This window comes from Oenanthe melanoleuca, chromosome 2, assembly GCF_029582105.1.
Source record: "Oenanthe melanoleuca isolate GR-GAL-2019-014 chromosome 2, OMel1.0, whole genome shotgun sequence".
Classification (NCBI taxonomy): Eukaryota; Metazoa; Chordata; class Aves; order Passeriformes; family Muscicapidae; genus Oenanthe; species Oenanthe melanoleuca.
The window spans coordinates 2,951,021-2,968,640 of NC_079335.1; the positions used below are offsets into that span (position 1 = coordinate 2,951,021).

Consider the following 17,620-nt stretch of genomic DNA (forward strand, 5'->3'; position numbering starts at 1 on the left):
TTGTTCAGTAGGAAAACTGCTTCCCACTCCAATCTTCCAAAGCAGGCAGCAGTAAAACTCTCTTTGAATTGTCCTTATTTTTGCAGGTCAGGTTAGAAAGGTTCATGGATGCTATAGCTGCTGGTTTTGCTCTGGAATTGCACACATGACATTAACTTGTTCTCACAAATTCAGTGTCCACGTGAGTCCTGTCTTTACCTTGGCTTGCTGTCCATTCTCCAAGGACCACCCTCTGCTTTGTTCAAAAGGGTTGATGGGCCCAAAAACATTTTTAGTTGATGCAAAATTTGGTATTTGAACTGGACAGCATATGGATTCCAAGGGAAATTGATTGGTTAGGATTGTGGAGAGGGAAAGAGGGAATTAAAATATCCATGAGATCTCTGCAGGGTCAGTGCTGCACTTCTACAGAAGAAAATGGTTATTAGTGACAACTTCCAATTTTCTCTTTAGAACACTGTGCTTCCAGCAAAGAAAAATAATTATTAGCTCAGTTGTAGACAATTCCTTGAGGCTTTATCTTACTGAATCTCCAAACTCTGCAGTAAAATCTGTTATTGAGAGCTAGCATTGATGGAAATACATGGTGGTATTCAAGGTTTTTTTGAATGTTCATGCAGTTCAGGAACATTAGTTACTTTTTATGCTGTTTAGTGACTTTTGGTGTCAACCCAGCAAAGCCCAAAAGAGGAGAGAGGATTTTGTCTGTCAGTGGAAATGTAATTAAGTGACTTGTTCAAAATCACAGGCCAAGTCCAAGTCTGCAGAGTCATTAAAACAGAGGATTTCTTAAATTTCTGCAGAAATAATTGAGCCATGTTTTTAATCTGTTCTTCTTTCTATCCTTAAATATTGAAGCGTGACTGATAACGGGTTATGGGTTTTTACAATTGGAAAAATCCTACATGTAAATATCAAGAATGTAATTTATTTAACATGTTCCATTGTGGGAAATCTCCAAGTGCTTTGCTTGCTGGCTATGCTAAGTCCAAAAGTAGTGACCTGTTGTTAATTTGAAAATTAATTGAGACAGTGAAGATTAAAGGTGGAAAAAGATAGCAGCACTCCCAGATTTCTGCTTTTATATAACACACATATATATAGATATTTCTTAAATTTGAAGTAATTGCAGATTACAAAGCAAACCATGTTTCCACCTTACAACTGCTTTTAGGATATTCTCTTCTCCTGGTGGAAAAGCCCAAGAAGCTGTCGAGCACAAACACAGGAGATGATCACATCTCCATTTTTTCTGAACCAAAAGACAGAAAACATTTTGAGTTTTAGCATGTTGAACAAGATGGAAGATATCAGAGTAGGCTTCAGTGTTCTGCCTCTTAATTATCATTCAGAGCAATAGTTATTATGCAATTTCTTGCCTCTTCACCAAGGGCACGTTTCCAGCTGGAAATGCTCACTGCACAGTTGTGGGTCACCTCAAGGCTGGAAGAGTCAGAGATCTGTGCAAGGTCCATGGAACTGAGGTTTTCCTGGCAAGGGGTCACATTCCATCCTGTCATGGCATGCTATACATGGATTCACCATTTTTGCTTCCAAAGGACCCAGTTTATCATTCCGTGCCAGTGGCTACTGGTAGATGCTGTCCCCATTCTCTCACAGGTTACTTGTTCAAATATTTGATTGTATTAAAAAAAAAATTAAAAAATAAAAAAATTGAAAGACAAATATCTGAACTAAGATCCAGTGGAATTTTTTTTCCTCTGAAGAGGTGTGCTGCTTCTTTATCTTTTCTTTCTCTGCTGTTGGCAGTGACCTCTCTGGAAAGGAGTCTTCGATCCCTGGGGACCTCGAACGATACTCAAGAGCTGCAGGATGGACTGTGAGTTTACTTTAAGTTCTTGCAGATCTTTCTTTGTCCCATCCTTTTCATTTTTTCCCTCATCTATCCTCACCCTTTCTTCCATCCTTTTATTATAGCTGGACACCTTTTTGTCGGGATTACTTGTTTTTTTCCTGTTCCTGTTGGTGATTAATGGTGGTAGGATGTGTATTGATCGTATAAAGCTTTGCTTTGCTGGTTTCAGGTGGCAGAGAATGGTGTGGAGATAACACAAAAGATGGTCCATGGTGAAAGAAGGCATTCTGTGATTCTTGGAGGTGGTGTTATTTTTCTATTGCTGTTTCTTTGTTGTTGTTGGGAGTGGTGATTATTTATTTTTAAAGTGAAGCCAGAGAAGGAAACTCAGCTGATTTTGGCTGGGATGGAGATAATTTCCTTCACAGTAGCCAGTATGAGGCTATGTTTTGGATTAGTAATGAAAGCAGTGTTGATAATCCAGGGATATTTTAGTCACTGCTGAGCAGTTCTTACACAGTCAAGGCCTTTCCTGCTTCTCACCCCTCCACCAGTGTGTAAAGAGTGAGTGAGCAACTGTGAGAGTTCAGCTGTTGGCTGGAGTTCAACCAAAACAGATGTTTCTGTAACTTTTTATTTTCCTTTTCTTTTACCCCTCCCAGTTCTACTTGGCCAAGGTCCATGAACCCAAGAGGAAACAGAAAAGAGAAAAGGGACTTGTGACAGAGGCAGGTTGTGACAGAACAAAGGGGAAATGGCTTCAAAATGAGAGACAGTAGGTTCAGGTTGGATATTAGGAAGAAAATATTCCCTATGAGGATGGTGAGGCCCTGGCACAGGTTTCCCAGAGAAGCTGTGGCTGCCCCATCCCTGGCAGTGTCCAAGGCCAGGCTGGATGGGGTTTGGAGCAACCTGGGATGGTGGAAGTTGTCCCTGTCCATAGCAGAGGCATTAGAACCAAGTGATCTTTAAGGTTCTTTCCAACCCAAACCATTCCATGGTTCTATGAAAAAAAGAAAAAAGAGGGAGAGCATAATTTATAGGAGGAAAAGTGTGTTGGAAGCTGCATCACAGCATCACGTGGCACAACACTGACAAGATGAAACTTGATTTGCAGTTGCAGGAGACACAGTTCATTAAACTCCCTCTTCCAGAGCTGTGTACACACAAACATGCACAGTTAGCTCTCATTGTACGTGTGCTAATTACAGAATTCAAATGACTTCTCCAAATGTAGCACAGTTTATTAAAGGTGCCTCCTTTCAAGCAGGTTGCAGGCAAAAATCAACTCTTTAGGATATGTCTCTGATTTCTTGTGGCTGACTGCTGTTCCTGCTGAGTTCTGGCTGTGAAAAAAAGAGGGAAATTTGGGGTTATTTCATTATTTGCCTGATGGATTTGACTGACCTTCTCTATGCAATATAAACTCTCAGACCCGTTTGCAATCTCTCTCCTTTTCTCTCCAATCCTTTGCTTTTATCAGGGCATCAGATCTGCCCTAATTCACATATACCCTGTTTTGCAAACCAGAGGACTAAAAATAGTAAAAGTAATAGTCAGAAGATTTGAAAGTAAATGTAGGAGATTGGAGAGGATGTAAGAGTAAATAGTCAGCCTGTGGAGATCGATGTAGTCAGGAAAGATGTTTACATGTACAAAATTATTTGCAGCATAAAGCACCTTAATAACTGCTGGAGATCCTTAACCCAGAAAAGAGTCTGCATCATGCAGATATTGTGTTTGCTCTCCTAAACTATTCTTTTTGTCTTTTTTTTTTTTCTCTTTTTAATTAAAGAATCAATTCCTCGACTCTTCAGAGCCCTTCAGAAACATGGGTAGATAATTTCCCTCTTTCCTGAGCAGTTACATAAATAGATGCATCAGGCATTAATTGCACAAATTATTTATCTCAGAATTATTGTTAATTATCCAGATAGATAAATGCAGCTTTTTAAAATTTTAACCATGCTTTCCTACCACTGTCATCAGCCCCGGAATTCCTCCATCTGTCTCCTGGTTCACCCCCTCTCCCCCTCATCTAATGGTGTTCTAGGTTACAATGTAAAGATGTGCCCAAAGGTTTGTATTCCATCACCATCTGCTGAAACCAGGTGGGGCAGTGATTCTGATCTCTGTGGGAGATATCCTCTGCTAATGGGCCAGCTGTTAAACCAGCTGGGGCAATGTTCTTTATCTTTCCCATGACCCACCCTTCCTCCAGGGGATATCTCCTGTTAATGGGCATGGAGTCCCAGTGCATGACTGATAAAATTACATCATCCCACTGGGAGATGCTCCAGCCAGAGGTAGGAGCCAGGCCTTTCCTACCTAGATAAAAACTGAGATTTGGAACACCAAAGCTGCCCTCACCCACTGGTTTCCAGGGGACAAGAGCTACCAGAACTTTCTACAGGATCACTGCTCCAACAAGATCACTTCATCTGGGCTGCTGCCACCACCCTAACCAGCAGGGTGTCAGGTTGTATTCTGACTCTGTCAGTGGTTTTTATTTTGTACTATTGCATGTGTATTATTTTTCTCTTTTTTCCTATTAAATTATACTGCTGACTTGGAGTCTCTCACTGGATTTTGCTTTCAAAACCATCACAAGTGAGTCTCCCATTTGGCTTCTCATCTTTCTTCATGCAGAGCAGTACCAGGGTGTTCTGCTGAGGAGGACCAGCAGCTCCCTTCCCCTCAATCCTCCCTTCCCTGTCCTAACACTGACTTGTCCTTCCACTGCTCCCCTTTCTCATCACCAGATGCAGGCAAACAGCCTCTGGTGCTCCACAAGAACTTCTGCTTGTCTCTTGTGAGAGCTGCACCAGCAAAAAGCAGCGTGCCATGAATCACTAGAGCTGGCAGGGCTGCATAGATCTCAGCTCAGGAGGGTCAGCTCTTCAGGTGAGACCTCTGGGGCAGTGCTTTCTTCTTCCCCAGCTGCAAATCATGGCTTAATCTTCCTCCTCTGCCACTTGACCCCTCTCCTTCAGAGGCTGATGTATTTCTCTCCTTGAACACCCTCTAGCTTGGAGGATGGGAGCAGTGAGGGAGAATTTGGCAGGTTTATAGCCCTGGCTGTTAGGAAAACTATAATGGTGTTGGGTCTCTAAGTAGTAAAATTGCCACAATTTCTACTTTCTTGTTAAGTGGCTGTCACTGCCTAAAATGAGGCTGCCTAAAATTAGGCAGATGAGGGAAGGCAGAGTGTTTGGGAATAGGGATTAATGGTGAATTGTTCTGCCATGCAGGACATTCAGCTACTTTGGACTGTAAACTGCAGAATTGTTTGCTTACCTAGCTGCAGGGTCCTGATAAAACAGAAAAAAACCCCAAAGTTACTTGTTTCCTTGCCAAATTCAGGCAGAGTTTCTGCTTCTTGAGCACAGGACTCACAAAGGCATCAGATGAGGGCAGGATTCTTACTGTCAAATTGGTCTATTCCCTTTTCTGAAACAGTTTCTCTGCTTTTGAGAGCTGAGTCTTTCAGAATAAGGATTGTATTTGTGGCAAGTAAATTTGGGAGAGTTCATCCCACACGGAGTGCCAGCTCTAGACAGTGAGACAGAGTTGGCTGCTGCTGTGAGCAGGGTTTATATCAGCCCCAAAGTGAATCATCCTGGTCAAAGCTCTTCCCAGCACAAATATTTGTGTGCTGCATGCTTGGAGCTGGGTGTGCTGGCAAGTGAAATGTAAATGCCCATACAAAGCTCTTGGCTCAGTGCAACTGACCCTGGATTAATTGGGAAGGGAATAAGTGCAAGGGGAAAAAAAGGTGCATGGAGCTGGGATGAGGAGGCAAAGCCAGGAGGCAAAGCTGAGGCTTTCTCCTGTGATGCAGGAAAAATGGACAGATTTGTTTTCTTCCTGACCTTTGGTTTAATAATCCAGCCTTCCAAGGCATTTATCTGCCTCCTTAGCCAGAGTGTGTTGGATGAGGGGGTTCTCCAACATTAGGCACTGAAGGTAATGAGATTTTAATTTAGGCAAATCAAATTAAACACCCAGTTAGAGCACTGTTTCCAAGAGACTGTCTCCTTCCTTTTGACTGGTGCAGCTCTTTGGTGTCCCAACATCCTCCACAAAGTGGCTGGAAGTGAAAGCCCCCTGTGACATGGAAAATTCTCTCTGAGAGGTGTGTTATAAGAAGAAAAAAAATTAAAGTCTGTCATTTTCCCACAACCTCACCCTGTCTTACTGTGATCTCAGGAAAAGCAAGGTGGCCATGCAGGCTGCACAAGGCATTTTCTGACCACCTGGAGGACACAAAACTGAGCCTGAGGTGCAATGAAAGGTCCTTGATGTCCTTTCCTTGGAGGCTGGGTGGCTGCAGGAGTGATCCAGGCTTTCCAAACCAGGTTTCTGCACTGCTTACCTCGGAGAGGAGTTTGCACCTAATTGGACATTTGACCTTGTGTCATGGCAAGGTCAAGAGGAAGAAGAGCCTTGAGCCACAATCACAGCTTGTTGTCATTTCCAGGTGTGTAGCCCATCAGTCTTCACCCTGTGGCATTTTTTGATCTTTCACTAGCAGAAAAATTTGCCTGTTTAAGGAGGGGTTTTAAGAAGGATATTTCTGGGGCTTTTAGCACTGATAAGATTTTAGCACTGATGAGATTTACTTTAAAAAAAGTGTTGATTTCTCCTGATTTGAGAGAAAAAAAAAATAAAAATAAAGCTTTTAGCTTTCACCTCACTTTTCCTGCTGGCATTTGTTTTTTTTTAAAAGCACATATTATTGAAATACATAGGATTTTTTACTGCACCTGGGAGAGGGCTCAGCTCTACATCTGTACAGGTGAGGGAACAAACCTGCTTTTGTGATTGAACTGATATGAAATCTTGGTTAAGATGGTGCATGGCAGAGAATTCCTATGGCCACAAAGGAGTTTCAAAGTATTTTCCAAGTGGGAAAGCTGAGTTTGAGATCTGAGCTGCTTCAGGGTGAGACACAGTCCTGGAGGAGGCTGAAAGTGCAGCTTTTGTATTGCTGCTCTTACTTGATTTTTGGTCAAAAGTTGACTTCACAGAGCACCTCTGTTCCTTGGGCATGCATATGTAGATTGCTATATTCTTTACTGGGATTGAAGGGAATTCCATCTTCCTCACCCTTTCCCAGGAAATTTGCATCATACCCAGCACATTTTTTTGGGGGGAACAGTAAAATCACTTCATCAATTTATTTTGCCACCCTAAAATCAATGGAAGCTTAGGGTGAAGTACTGTCAGTTTGAGATCCTTTTGGGAAGAGAGGCATCCCTCTCTAGCTGGAAGCCACTATGAAACAGCAAAATTCAATTAAACAATGGCAGTGCACTCTTCAGGGCTCTCAGGCTTAGTCTGAGGTGCTTTTCTGGATTTGTTGAAGCACTTTTGGCCCATGTTGACATTCAGGATAGAATCAGTAGGTTTATGACAGATTGGACTCATCTGTGAGTCTTGCTTGGCACAGGTTGTTACACCCCCTTATGGATAAGAACCTAAAGGTAGTTGCCTACATTTTCCTGGTCTCTGGACTCTGTCAAGCTTCAGCTCATCCTGGCAAGGTCAGAGAATCATGGAATGGTTTGGGTTGGAAGGGACCTTGAAGACCCTGTAGTTCCAACACTCCCCTTTCATGAACAGGGATACCTTAGATCAGATTGCTCAAAGTCTTATCCAGCCTGGCCTTGAACACTTCCAGGGATGGGGAAACCTGTGCCAGGATCTCAGCACCTTCAGAGCCAAGAATTTCTTCCCAATGTCCAATATAAGTTTGCTCTTCTCACTTCAGAGTTATTCCCCCTTGTCCTGTCCCTCCATCCCTTGTCCCCAGTCCCTCTCCAGCTCTCCTGGAGCCCCTTCAGGCACTGGAAGGGGCTCTGAGCTCTCCCTGGATCCTTCTCTTCCCCAGGTGAACATTCCCAGCTCTCCCAGCCTGGCTCCAGAGCAGAGGGGCTCCAGCTCTCAGGGCACCTTTGTGCTCTTCTCTGGGCTCACTCCACAGCTCCACATCCTTCTGCTGTTGGTGACCCCAGAGCTGGACACAGCACTGCAGGGGGGTCTCACAGGGTTATAGCAGAGGGGAAGAATCCCCTCCCCTGACCTTCTGGCCACACTTTATGGTGCAGCCCAGGGTGTGATTGGTGACCCCTGGAGCTGTTGAGGTGCCCCAGGGTGTCTGAGACACATTGGTGGGGTTGGCAGTTTTGGCAGAGGACTTGCTGTTCTTCTGGAATGGCAGTGGCACACTGGGACATCTCAGGGGACACCCTGTGACCCCCTGGCTCAAATGAAGGAATAGCACTGGGATTTCACCTTCAGCTGAGTGATTGAGGTGGCTCAGTTTGTGCCCCCCTAACTCATATTACACTAAGAAATGTACTGACCCTTTTGGGGGAGCTGTGGGGTCATTTGTACCTTAGCTGGGCCAAAGTGACCTTTGGACATTCCCATGTTCTTCTGGGTGCTCCAGGGAGGCTGAATAGTTCTCATTACTTGAGGCTCACCAACCTGCTGCAGGGATGGATGAATCCATGCCCCCCAGCTTTTCTGAATTTACATGAAACAGTAAAGGTCTTTTTTCCTCAGTTAATTTTATCATTTTTTAGTATTGTTTCACCATTATGTTTGATAAGTTGGAGGTACAGCTTAAACTTTTTTTCTTTTTTTTTTTTAAAGCATCTGTTAAAAAGATTTTGATATTCCTCTGGAATGCAGATTCATTTAGAGCAGAATGATGTTTTAAAGTCATAATTTACAGAAAGAAGATTTGTTAAAGTAAATCAGACAGAAGCTTTTAAGTGTCAGCATGTTTAATTAAGGGTAGAATTTAATAATGTTTTATATGGTTTTGTTATACTGCTTGTAGAAGCTTTAAAGAAGAAAAAAAAAAGATTTCCATAAATATTTTGAAATGTCATTTTGATTCTGTTAATATGTTAAACCCTTCAAAGTAATACCTTCCCTGTTCAACTCAAAGCAGTCAGATTAACTTTATCTATCCCCCATTTATCACTACTGGCATCAATTTCTGACAGGAAAAACCTTCTAGGTTTTGGCAGTAAAAATGGGTTGCCAGATTGCAACATTTGCATTTAACTGTATAATACACTCGCTGCCTTAATAACTGTATTTATGTGACAGATCTCACCCTTAAGAATCCCAGAGCTGCAGAAATGTGGCATCCCTGTGATAAATTACAAAAGCTGGGGATGAACTGCAGAAGCCTCCAATGATGATAAATTCATACACTTTTGAACTGCCTGCCCTGCTTAGAGGGGTCCTTGGAGTATCCCTTCCCATGCTCCAGCAGTTTCTAATGGTCACTACAAATCAATCTGTCAGTGAACTTTTTTTCTTTTCAGTGTTTTTCTCCCAAAATTGTCCTTGCCAGTGTTCTGAGGTGGCCAGAAACCTTGGTCAAAGCAAAAGTGTCTTCCACACCAAGATGAGTTGTGGATGTAGGCTGGGAATTTTAAACCCTGTGGTGATGCAGCAATGATTATTCATTGTGGCAAGGGATGGATCCTCCAGGAGATAAGGAGTGGTGGATTCTGTGGGATAACCAACAATCTCCTCTTGAAGGTCTCTTACTGTTGCTGCTGCTTATGTAATTTTTTTAATGCTTTCCTGTCTCAGCCTATGGTTTCTGTCCTCCCCTCAGTGCAGTGGTGGGTCAGAGAATCACAGAAAATCACAGCCTGAGTAAGGCTGGAAGGCACCACAGCGGGTTGTGCTCCTTCCTCATGTTCAGGTGGAGTTTTCTGGGTATTAGCTCCTCTTCCCAAGGCTGAACAAGCCAATCTCCTTCAGCCTTTTCTCCTAAAGGTGCTGCAGTCCCCAAATCATCTTCATGGCCCTCCCCTGGAGCTGCTTGAGGAGCTGGACACTCCAGATGTGCCTCACCAGGGCTGAGCAGAGGGGCAGGATCACCTTCAATCTGCTGGCAGTGCTCTTCCTGATGCACCCCAGGATCTCATTTGCCTTCTTGGCCACAAGGACATTGCTGCTTGTCCACCAGGTTTTCCTCCTCAGACCTCTGCAGAGTCAAGGGGAGAAGAGCACACTCAGTGCTGGTGTAAACTGCATTGATTTGGAGCTCAAGCCCTCCCACATATCCTTATTCCCATCTCCAGTTTTCAGATTTGCCCTCTGGCCTTAGGTCCAGCTGCTTAAACCCCAGGGCTGTAACATCCCCAGGAGAGATGAGGATGTTCCTGTGTGGTACTCACATTTCCTGCCAGGATCTGCAGCACTATCCCATGGTCTTTATGCCATTTGGAGCACAGATCTGACTAAAGAGTGAGATGATTTTTTGCCTTCTGCCAGTGACTAGATACTAGAAAAATGAACTTTCTCCTCACTCCATTCTCCCTTTTTGTGCCCCAGGTAAAAATGTTTGCTCCTGTGGCATCCCACCCTTAAGGGGAAGGGAACACCCGAGATTTGTGGATGCTTGTGGTCAAAAGGAATGGCAAAAGTCAGAGGATCCACAAGCTTACAAAGATTAATTAGTAAATTGCACATTGAGCATGGAAATTAGTATAAATTAGTCCCTGACTTCTTGTCTAAGGAAAAGGCAGTGGGTTTTGGATAAGGGGGTAGGGTGAAAGGGAAGAGAGAGATGGATTCAACATAGAGAGAAGAAGAAGGAGGAGAGATCACCAGTCCTGGCTCCAGCACTGATCCAGCTGGTGGGATGTCCAGGATCCTGGGGTGTCCATCCACCCAGGCTGCACAGGTTTACCTTTCATAAATAAGTTTTCCCTGCTATTTTCTCCCTTTCCATGCAGATCAGTTGTCATGCACAGCTTGTTCTTCTAGATCTGGAAATGTGTCAGAGCCTTCAGGGATCTTGGATGGTCTTGCAATTTGTTCCCCATTCCCAACCTCATTCCTGTGCTGTGTTGTGTTGATCTCCAGGAGCCAAAACCAGGATGTTTTTTCCCAGAAAAGTGCTGCCCTACCTCTGCATCCCCCTTCTGCAGCCACATCTGTTCTTTCTCACAGCACATTGTTACCAGCAATGCTTGCTTGGCTCCATGACCATCCAGCCATCAGTGTTGGAGACATTCACATTATCCCCCTTATCTTCTTTGCTTCTCCATCCCACATTTTGGAAGCCAACTGCATCCCCCAGCGAGCACTTTATTTGCAGCATGAAAATTTTACATTACCAGAAGTGTGGCTGGATATTGCTATGTGTAAAAATACTGTTGTGTTTGGGTTTCTTCATAAATTTATTCTTAGATGTTTATCTGGGAAGTGCTGATTTCACACTGATGTTGTTTTTATTTTTTTTTGTTTTGTGGGTGACAGAAGGACGAAGAAATAAATAGGATAAAACATTCCTTCTCTTTAAAGCTCTTGGACCACCAGGACAGTTTTGATAATTTTTCAGAAGCCTGTCTGAGATTAATCATTAAAAATATGCAAATTTCCCTTTTTAATATTACTAAAATAGTAGCTTTTTAATTTGAGGTTTGCATCTTTTGACATTTTCATGTATTAGCAGTGAGATGTGTGATATGATTAGGTTAAAAATTGGTGTTTTGAGTGAAAAGAGAAAAATTCACCCTCCTTCACCTTGAAACACAAACCAACTCCAGATATTTTGCCTCTTTCCTCCTGCAGAGTTATAGAAAGTGCAAGACAAGATCACATTCTGTTAGCATAGCCTGCAGAGGGCAAATAATTTTATATTTGGGTTGAAATATCCACAGGCAGGAAGTTTATCTAATGACTTGAGATCCTGACTGGAGCGACTTCCCCCTGGCTCTCTACTTGCGAGTTTTGTAAATTTTTTTTAAGGCCAAAAAAGAATAAATCTTGGAGGAGGGAGAGGACAACTGCATGTCTGTGGTGGGTTTTAATGCCATTATTTCCAAATTCAGCCATGCAGTTCATGTAGATTGGCTGGAGGGACCTGTGGGATGAGGTTTATTTTGGAATTCCAGGGTGGAGTGAGCAGCAGTCAGGGCTGAGCGTTCACCTTTCCAGGGGCTCCTCCAGGGCTCTGGCACAGCAGCCCAGACATGCTGATGGTTGTGGGAATCCTCCTGCTGGCTTTGTGGAAGGGTTTGGTTTATCCTCTGAGCCTGGAGCTGCCCACAGAGCTGGGAGCAGTGGTCCCATCACAGGGGGGGATGTTTGCTGTGACTGTGGCTGAGCCATCCCACGTTTCTGCAGGGTGTCTGTGGGAGCAGAGAGCATCCTCTGGAAGGGCTGCTGTGCTTGAGGGGAAGGAAGAAAAAAAATAAAGAAGGAAAGAAGGAAAGAGAAAAGGAGAAGGAAGAAAGGAGAGAGAAAGAGGGAAAGAGCGGAAAAAAAGGGAAAGAAGGAAAGAGGGGAAAAAAGGATAAGAAGGAAAGAGAAAAAGAGAAGGAAGGAAGGAAAGAGGGAAAGAAGGAAAGAGGGAAAGAAGGAAAGAGGAGAAAAAAGGGTAAGAAGGAAAGAGGTAAAAAGAGGGAAAGAAGGAAAGAAGAAAGAGGGAAAAAGAGGGAAAGAAGGAAAGAGGGGAAAAAAGGGTAAGAAGGAAAGAGGGAAAAAGAGGGAAAGAAGGAAAGAGAGAAAGAGGGAAAGAAACTGAAAAAGAAAAGAAATGGAAAGAAGGAAACAGAAAGAGAGGGAAAGAGACAAAAAGAAGGAAAGAGAGAAAAAGAAGGAAAGAAATTTCCAACTTTCCAATTCCAAATTTACAATTTCAGAGCAGAGTACAAGGATTTGCCAGTCTGTTGCTTGCTGGGGAAGTTGCTCTGGGATGAATATCTGCATTTTTTCCTGCAGTGATTTAATGGATGACTCCTTTCACACACTGCTCCATCAGGAATCAACCCTTTGAGCAGACACCCCTCCATCTGCCCCCTGCAGAGGCACACCAGGGGTTAAACAGATCTTTGTTATTTGTGTGGACATTGAGTGCTTAAACTAAGTAAGGAGATGGTTTTTGGCAAAAAATATTTCCAAATTCAGCACTGCTGTGAGGTCAAAAGGAAATCGTAGAAGGTTTGGGTTGGAAGGGACATTTAAGATCATCCAGTTCCAACCCCCTGTCCTGGGCAGGGACACCTTGCACTAGAGCTAGAAACTCATAGGGAATTTAGTTTAAACCCCTTTTCCTGCCTTGTTTGAATTGAAACTGGGTAAGGCAGATAAAGATGGTCTTTGGAAAAATGTCTTGGAGAAATAGAAGGGGATAATGCCAAGTGAAAACAGAAAAAAAGAAGAAAAGAGAAAATATGAAAGAGGAAAGGAAAGGGAAAGGGAAAGGAAAGGGAAAGGAAAGGGAAAGGAAAGGAAAGGAAAGGAAAGGAAAGGAAAGGAAAGGAAAGGAAAGGAAAGGAAAGGAAAGGAAAGGAAAGGAAAGGAAAGGAAAGGAAAGGAAAGGAAAGGAAAGGAAAGGAAAGGAAAGGAAAGGAAAGGAAAGGAAAGGAAAGGAAAGGAAAGGAAAGGAAAGGAAAGGAAAGGAAAGGAAAGGAAAGGAAAGGAAAGGAAAGGAAAGGAAAGGAAAGGATTTTAATGCAACATTGACTGATTGTTACTAATGTCACAGCTCTTTGTCCTATAGCATGAGAATTAACAGATTTACTCCAGAAAGTAATTGTGATCAGCCATGGATCTACAACATCTTCTTGAATAACAAAGCAGAAGGTCAAATGTTCAACAAGCAGAAGTGTTTTATTTTGAAATAATTGAAACCTCAAGGGGGTTATATGTGTTTTCCAGGATATTTTATATTGCTGTCTGCTCATATTGTTTTTTTTACAAAACACAGATGCAATTTGTACATGCAGACTTTCCCTGCTTGCATCCTGTGATCTCCATGCATTCAGTCTTGCAGGAAAATGAACAAGTAATGTCATGCTTCTTTCCTAGATTGCAGTGTCACAAAATGGGAATTTTCTTTCTCTTTTCTTTCTAGATTGAAGATAATGAATGGGGGGAAAAAAAAACCTTAATTCCCCAGTGTACATTCTCAGGGATTAAACTAGCTAAGGGGGAATTTTCAACCTCCTTTTGAAGTTTATTTTTTTAGTATTGATTCAGTAAATAATTACAGGTGGTTCAAACTGCACACTTGAATCCCTGCTCTTTGCAGCAGTAAATAGTACCATGAAGTTTGAGTGGTTTTGGGTTTTGAGTGCCACGAGTGCTCTGCCACTTGGTCCCATGGCAACAATGATGCTGTGAAAGGTGCAGGCAAAGCAAACTTGTTATAACATTCAACAGTGTTTTGTTTCAGCTGTATTTCTCCTTTTCTTTCCTTTAAGCTGCAGGAAATGTTAACCCTGTGTGCCAAAGTCTTGTCTAACACCCTTTTGGAAGGTGTTGTAAATTGTAATATACCACCTTTTGGGCAAAAAATGGATAAATCTGTTGCCTTGAGAGGAGGTGATTATGGCTGGAGTTCAGTCTTGCTTCTTGGAGGCAAAACCTGGAGAGAAACACAAACACAGCAGCAGGAGATGGAGCAGCAGCTTTTGTTTCTGGTGCTGAATCCCAGGAGGTGCAAAATGAAAAATCCTGGCTATGGCCAAAAATAGAATGAAGCTGAGCTTGGTGAGCTTGTACCACCCTTGAGTCAAAATGCTCCTCCTGGATGAGTTTCTGGGCTTGGCTTTGTGCAGGACCCCAGGGCTCCAGAGGAAGCTGGTGGAGAGGACTGACAAAAAGGTGTGAAAGAAAAGGGGTGGCACAAGTTGCTGTTTGATCAACACAAACCTGCAGGATGGGGGGAGGTAAATTGGTGGCACTTTTTCAGGTGAGTTTGTCCCTGGTGGAAAGAAGGGGATGAGAGCAGAATGAGAGCCTTGCACTGCAGCTGCAGGCACGGATGCAGATTCAACTCCTCAAATTCTGGGTTTGTTTCTGAGCCACTCACAACAAGAAAGATATTGAGGGGCTGGGGGCATGTCCAGGGAGGAGCAATGGAGCTGGGGAAGGGTCTGCAGCAGCTGAGGGAGCTGGATGTGCTGGTTTGGAGGACAGGTATCTGCCAATAAAAGCAGGAGCTTCTCTTTGAAATGGAAAATGTAAACCCCCTCCCTCCAAATTATTATAATTTTGAAATTAAGGGGCTCTCAAAGATATGCAAATTAGGAATAACAATACTTTACTAGGAAAATTAAAATAGAAATACAGTATTACAAAGAACAATCCCAAAACAGTGACAGAGTCAGAATACAGCCTGACACCCTGTCAGTCAGTCAGGGTGTTGGTAGCAGTCCCATTCAATGGTGGCTGCATCCTCCTGCAGTGGCAGATGTGGTTCAGCTGGAGCAGTGCTCCTGTAGAAGGTGCAGTTTTCCTGTGAAGGTGCAGAGATGATGTGGAAAGGTCAGGTTTTCCTCTGGAATCCAGTGGAAAGAAGGTACCTTGGTGTCCAAAATCTCAGTTTTTATCTAGGTAGGAAAGGCTTGGCTCCTCCCCTGGCTGGAGCATCTCCCAGTGGGATGATGGAATTTTATCAGTCACACAGTGGGACTCAATGGGCCAGCAGCAGATGATATCTTCCTGGAGGGTGGATGGGTTGTGGAAAAGATAAAGATGATTGCCCCAGCTGGTTTAAAGATGGCCCATTAGCAGATAATATGTGCCATGGAGATCAGGAATCACTGCCCCACCCAGCTTCAACAGATGGTGACAGAATTCACATTTCTGGCCACATCCTGCATTGCAATCCAAGGCACTGGGAAAGGGGCTCAGCCTGGAGAAAAGGAGGCTCAAGGCCGATCTTGACTCTCCACAGCTCCCTGACAGGAGGCTGTAAACAGTTGAGGGATCTCTTCTCCCAAACAGCAATCCATAGGATAAGAGGGAACAGGCTCAAGTTGTGCCAGGGGAGGTTTCATTGGATATCAGGAAAGCTGAGCATTATCAAGAATTGGAACAGGCTGCCCAGGGAAGTGGCTGAGTCCCCATCTCTGGAGGGATTTAAAGGACACACAGATGTGGCACTTGGGGACATGTTTTAGTGGTGGGCTTGGCAGTGCTGGCTTAACAGCTGTGGATGATCTGAGGGATCTTTTCCAACTAAAATTCTGTGATTCTACAGCCCTGAGAGTGCAAACCCATCTGAAGCAGGAGAAGTTGGGGTTGAACTGGCAGAGAGCAGAGCTGACTGGGGCAGAGCAGGGGTTTGGGAACTGCTAAAATAATTGTCAGTGGATGGGCTCCCAGGAACTAAAAAATTTGTGAAATCTCTACCTTGGGAGCTTCTGTGCAGGATTGCAGCAATTTCCCATGTGCAGCTCTTTGTGGATTTTTTTTTTTCCTTCCAGTGTAATTACCCTGTAGCAAACCTGGTGCCTGACATTTTGGCTGTGTTCACAGCACTGCACACGACTGCAGTTGTGTTATTGTACAGTCAGGTTAGAGATAAAATCATCTCAGCTGGTTCAGCTGGTGCTGATGGATCATTTCTCTATATAGACCACTGAACCTTCTGAGGTAGCAGATTGCAAATGGGATTTAATATGGCTTGGTATTAACTGCTGGGATGTTTGAGAAGGTGGGCAGGACAGCTGAGTTATTTTCCCAAAAGCAGGTGACAGCAGCAAGTTGACAGGAGATTTAGATTATAACATTGATAAAGCTCCTCAGTCTCCCCTGCTTGATTTGCCACTGGAGTAAGAAGGAAAATCCAGCTATGTCACATTGTTTGGAGAGCAGAAATGAAAGCAAGTGAGATTATTGAATTGCTGAGCATGGCAAATTCCCCCAGGCCTTGCAGAATAATGTATTTTAGTGATGCTGTACAGTTTATAAAGGTCAGTTTGCACTTCAATTACAAATGCAGGTTTAAAGGTTGCAAAGGACACAAGAAAAAATAGTGATTTCTTTCTTTTTTACTTTTTCTTTCATAATTACCTCTTGGAATGCTGGTAATATTTCAGACTCATTTGTAAAAAGATTTCGGAGTACTATAGCAACAGGCATTTTAAAAGCCTCAGTAGAAATGCTGAAAATCTAGTCCTAGTTGTATTTCTTCATTCTACAGATGCAGAAAAGAAGCCTTGTGAATTTTTAAGGTTCTACAGTGAATTGACCACAAAGTTGGGGAGCAGTCTATTATGAAAGGTTCTAAGTCAGATACCAAGTTTATGTAAAAAGAAGCCATGCTCTTTTTTTTTTTTTTTTTTTTTTTTTTTCCACAGGATTCTGGTTGTTAATCATCTTTATTGACTATGATTTCACACAGACCTGGGAGTGCAGACTCTTTGCATCCTGGTTGATTCTAGAGTTGACTGAGCTGACAAGAGAAAAGGTTTCCTGCAATAAGCAAATGACAAGGGGAAAAAAAATAAAAAGAAATAACCTTTTCTCCTGCATAGAAATGACTGGAATAGGGTAAGAAATGTTAGTTTTAAGTAGGTGAGGAGATGCACTTTGCCCAGGTGCTCCCTTCCACGGATGGCAGCAGCCCCATGGCTCCATATGAATCTGCTTCTCTTGGCTGTGCCTGAGTGACCACACTGCTAACAAGCCATAAAAAGAGACAGCAGGGTCACAGGGCAAAAGTTGCCACATTACAGGGCCAGAACATGCTAATTATGGCTCTGAAAAGTGAATTTGAGTGGATCTGTGAAAATTACTGCATTTCTCAGGTTGGGAGATGGAGGTTTGTTTTTTGTTTTTTTTTTTCTCCTGCAGCAGCTGAGGAAAGCTGCCTCCCTTGACACGTGTGCTGCAGCCTATTTTATGTGTTTCTTCTTTCAACCAATTGTGCCTGTGAGATGGACAATTAAAAAAGCATCTGTTTTTATGGCAGAGCACGGCTGCCTCTGGCATTTTATGTGCCATAGCAGGTCTGCACCTAGGGGA

At 43.3% G+C, this 17,620-nt stretch overlaps 1 protein-coding gene across 9 annotated transcripts in view; it reads left to right on the top strand.

Moving 5' to 3' along the window:
- TSNARE1 (t-SNARE domain containing 1) overlaps positions 1-17,620 on the top strand; it is a 448,668-nt gene that overhangs the window by 152,920 nt on the left and 278,128 nt on the right. For all 9 annotated transcript variants that reach the window (XM_056484958.1, XM_056484963.1, XM_056484964.1 and 6 more), the window contains one exon: positions 1,771-1,840. In XM_056484958.1, the coding sequence (XP_056340933.1) occupies positions 1,771-1,840 (70 nt within the window). The remainder of the gene's footprint in view (positions 1-1,770; positions 1,841-17,620) is intronic.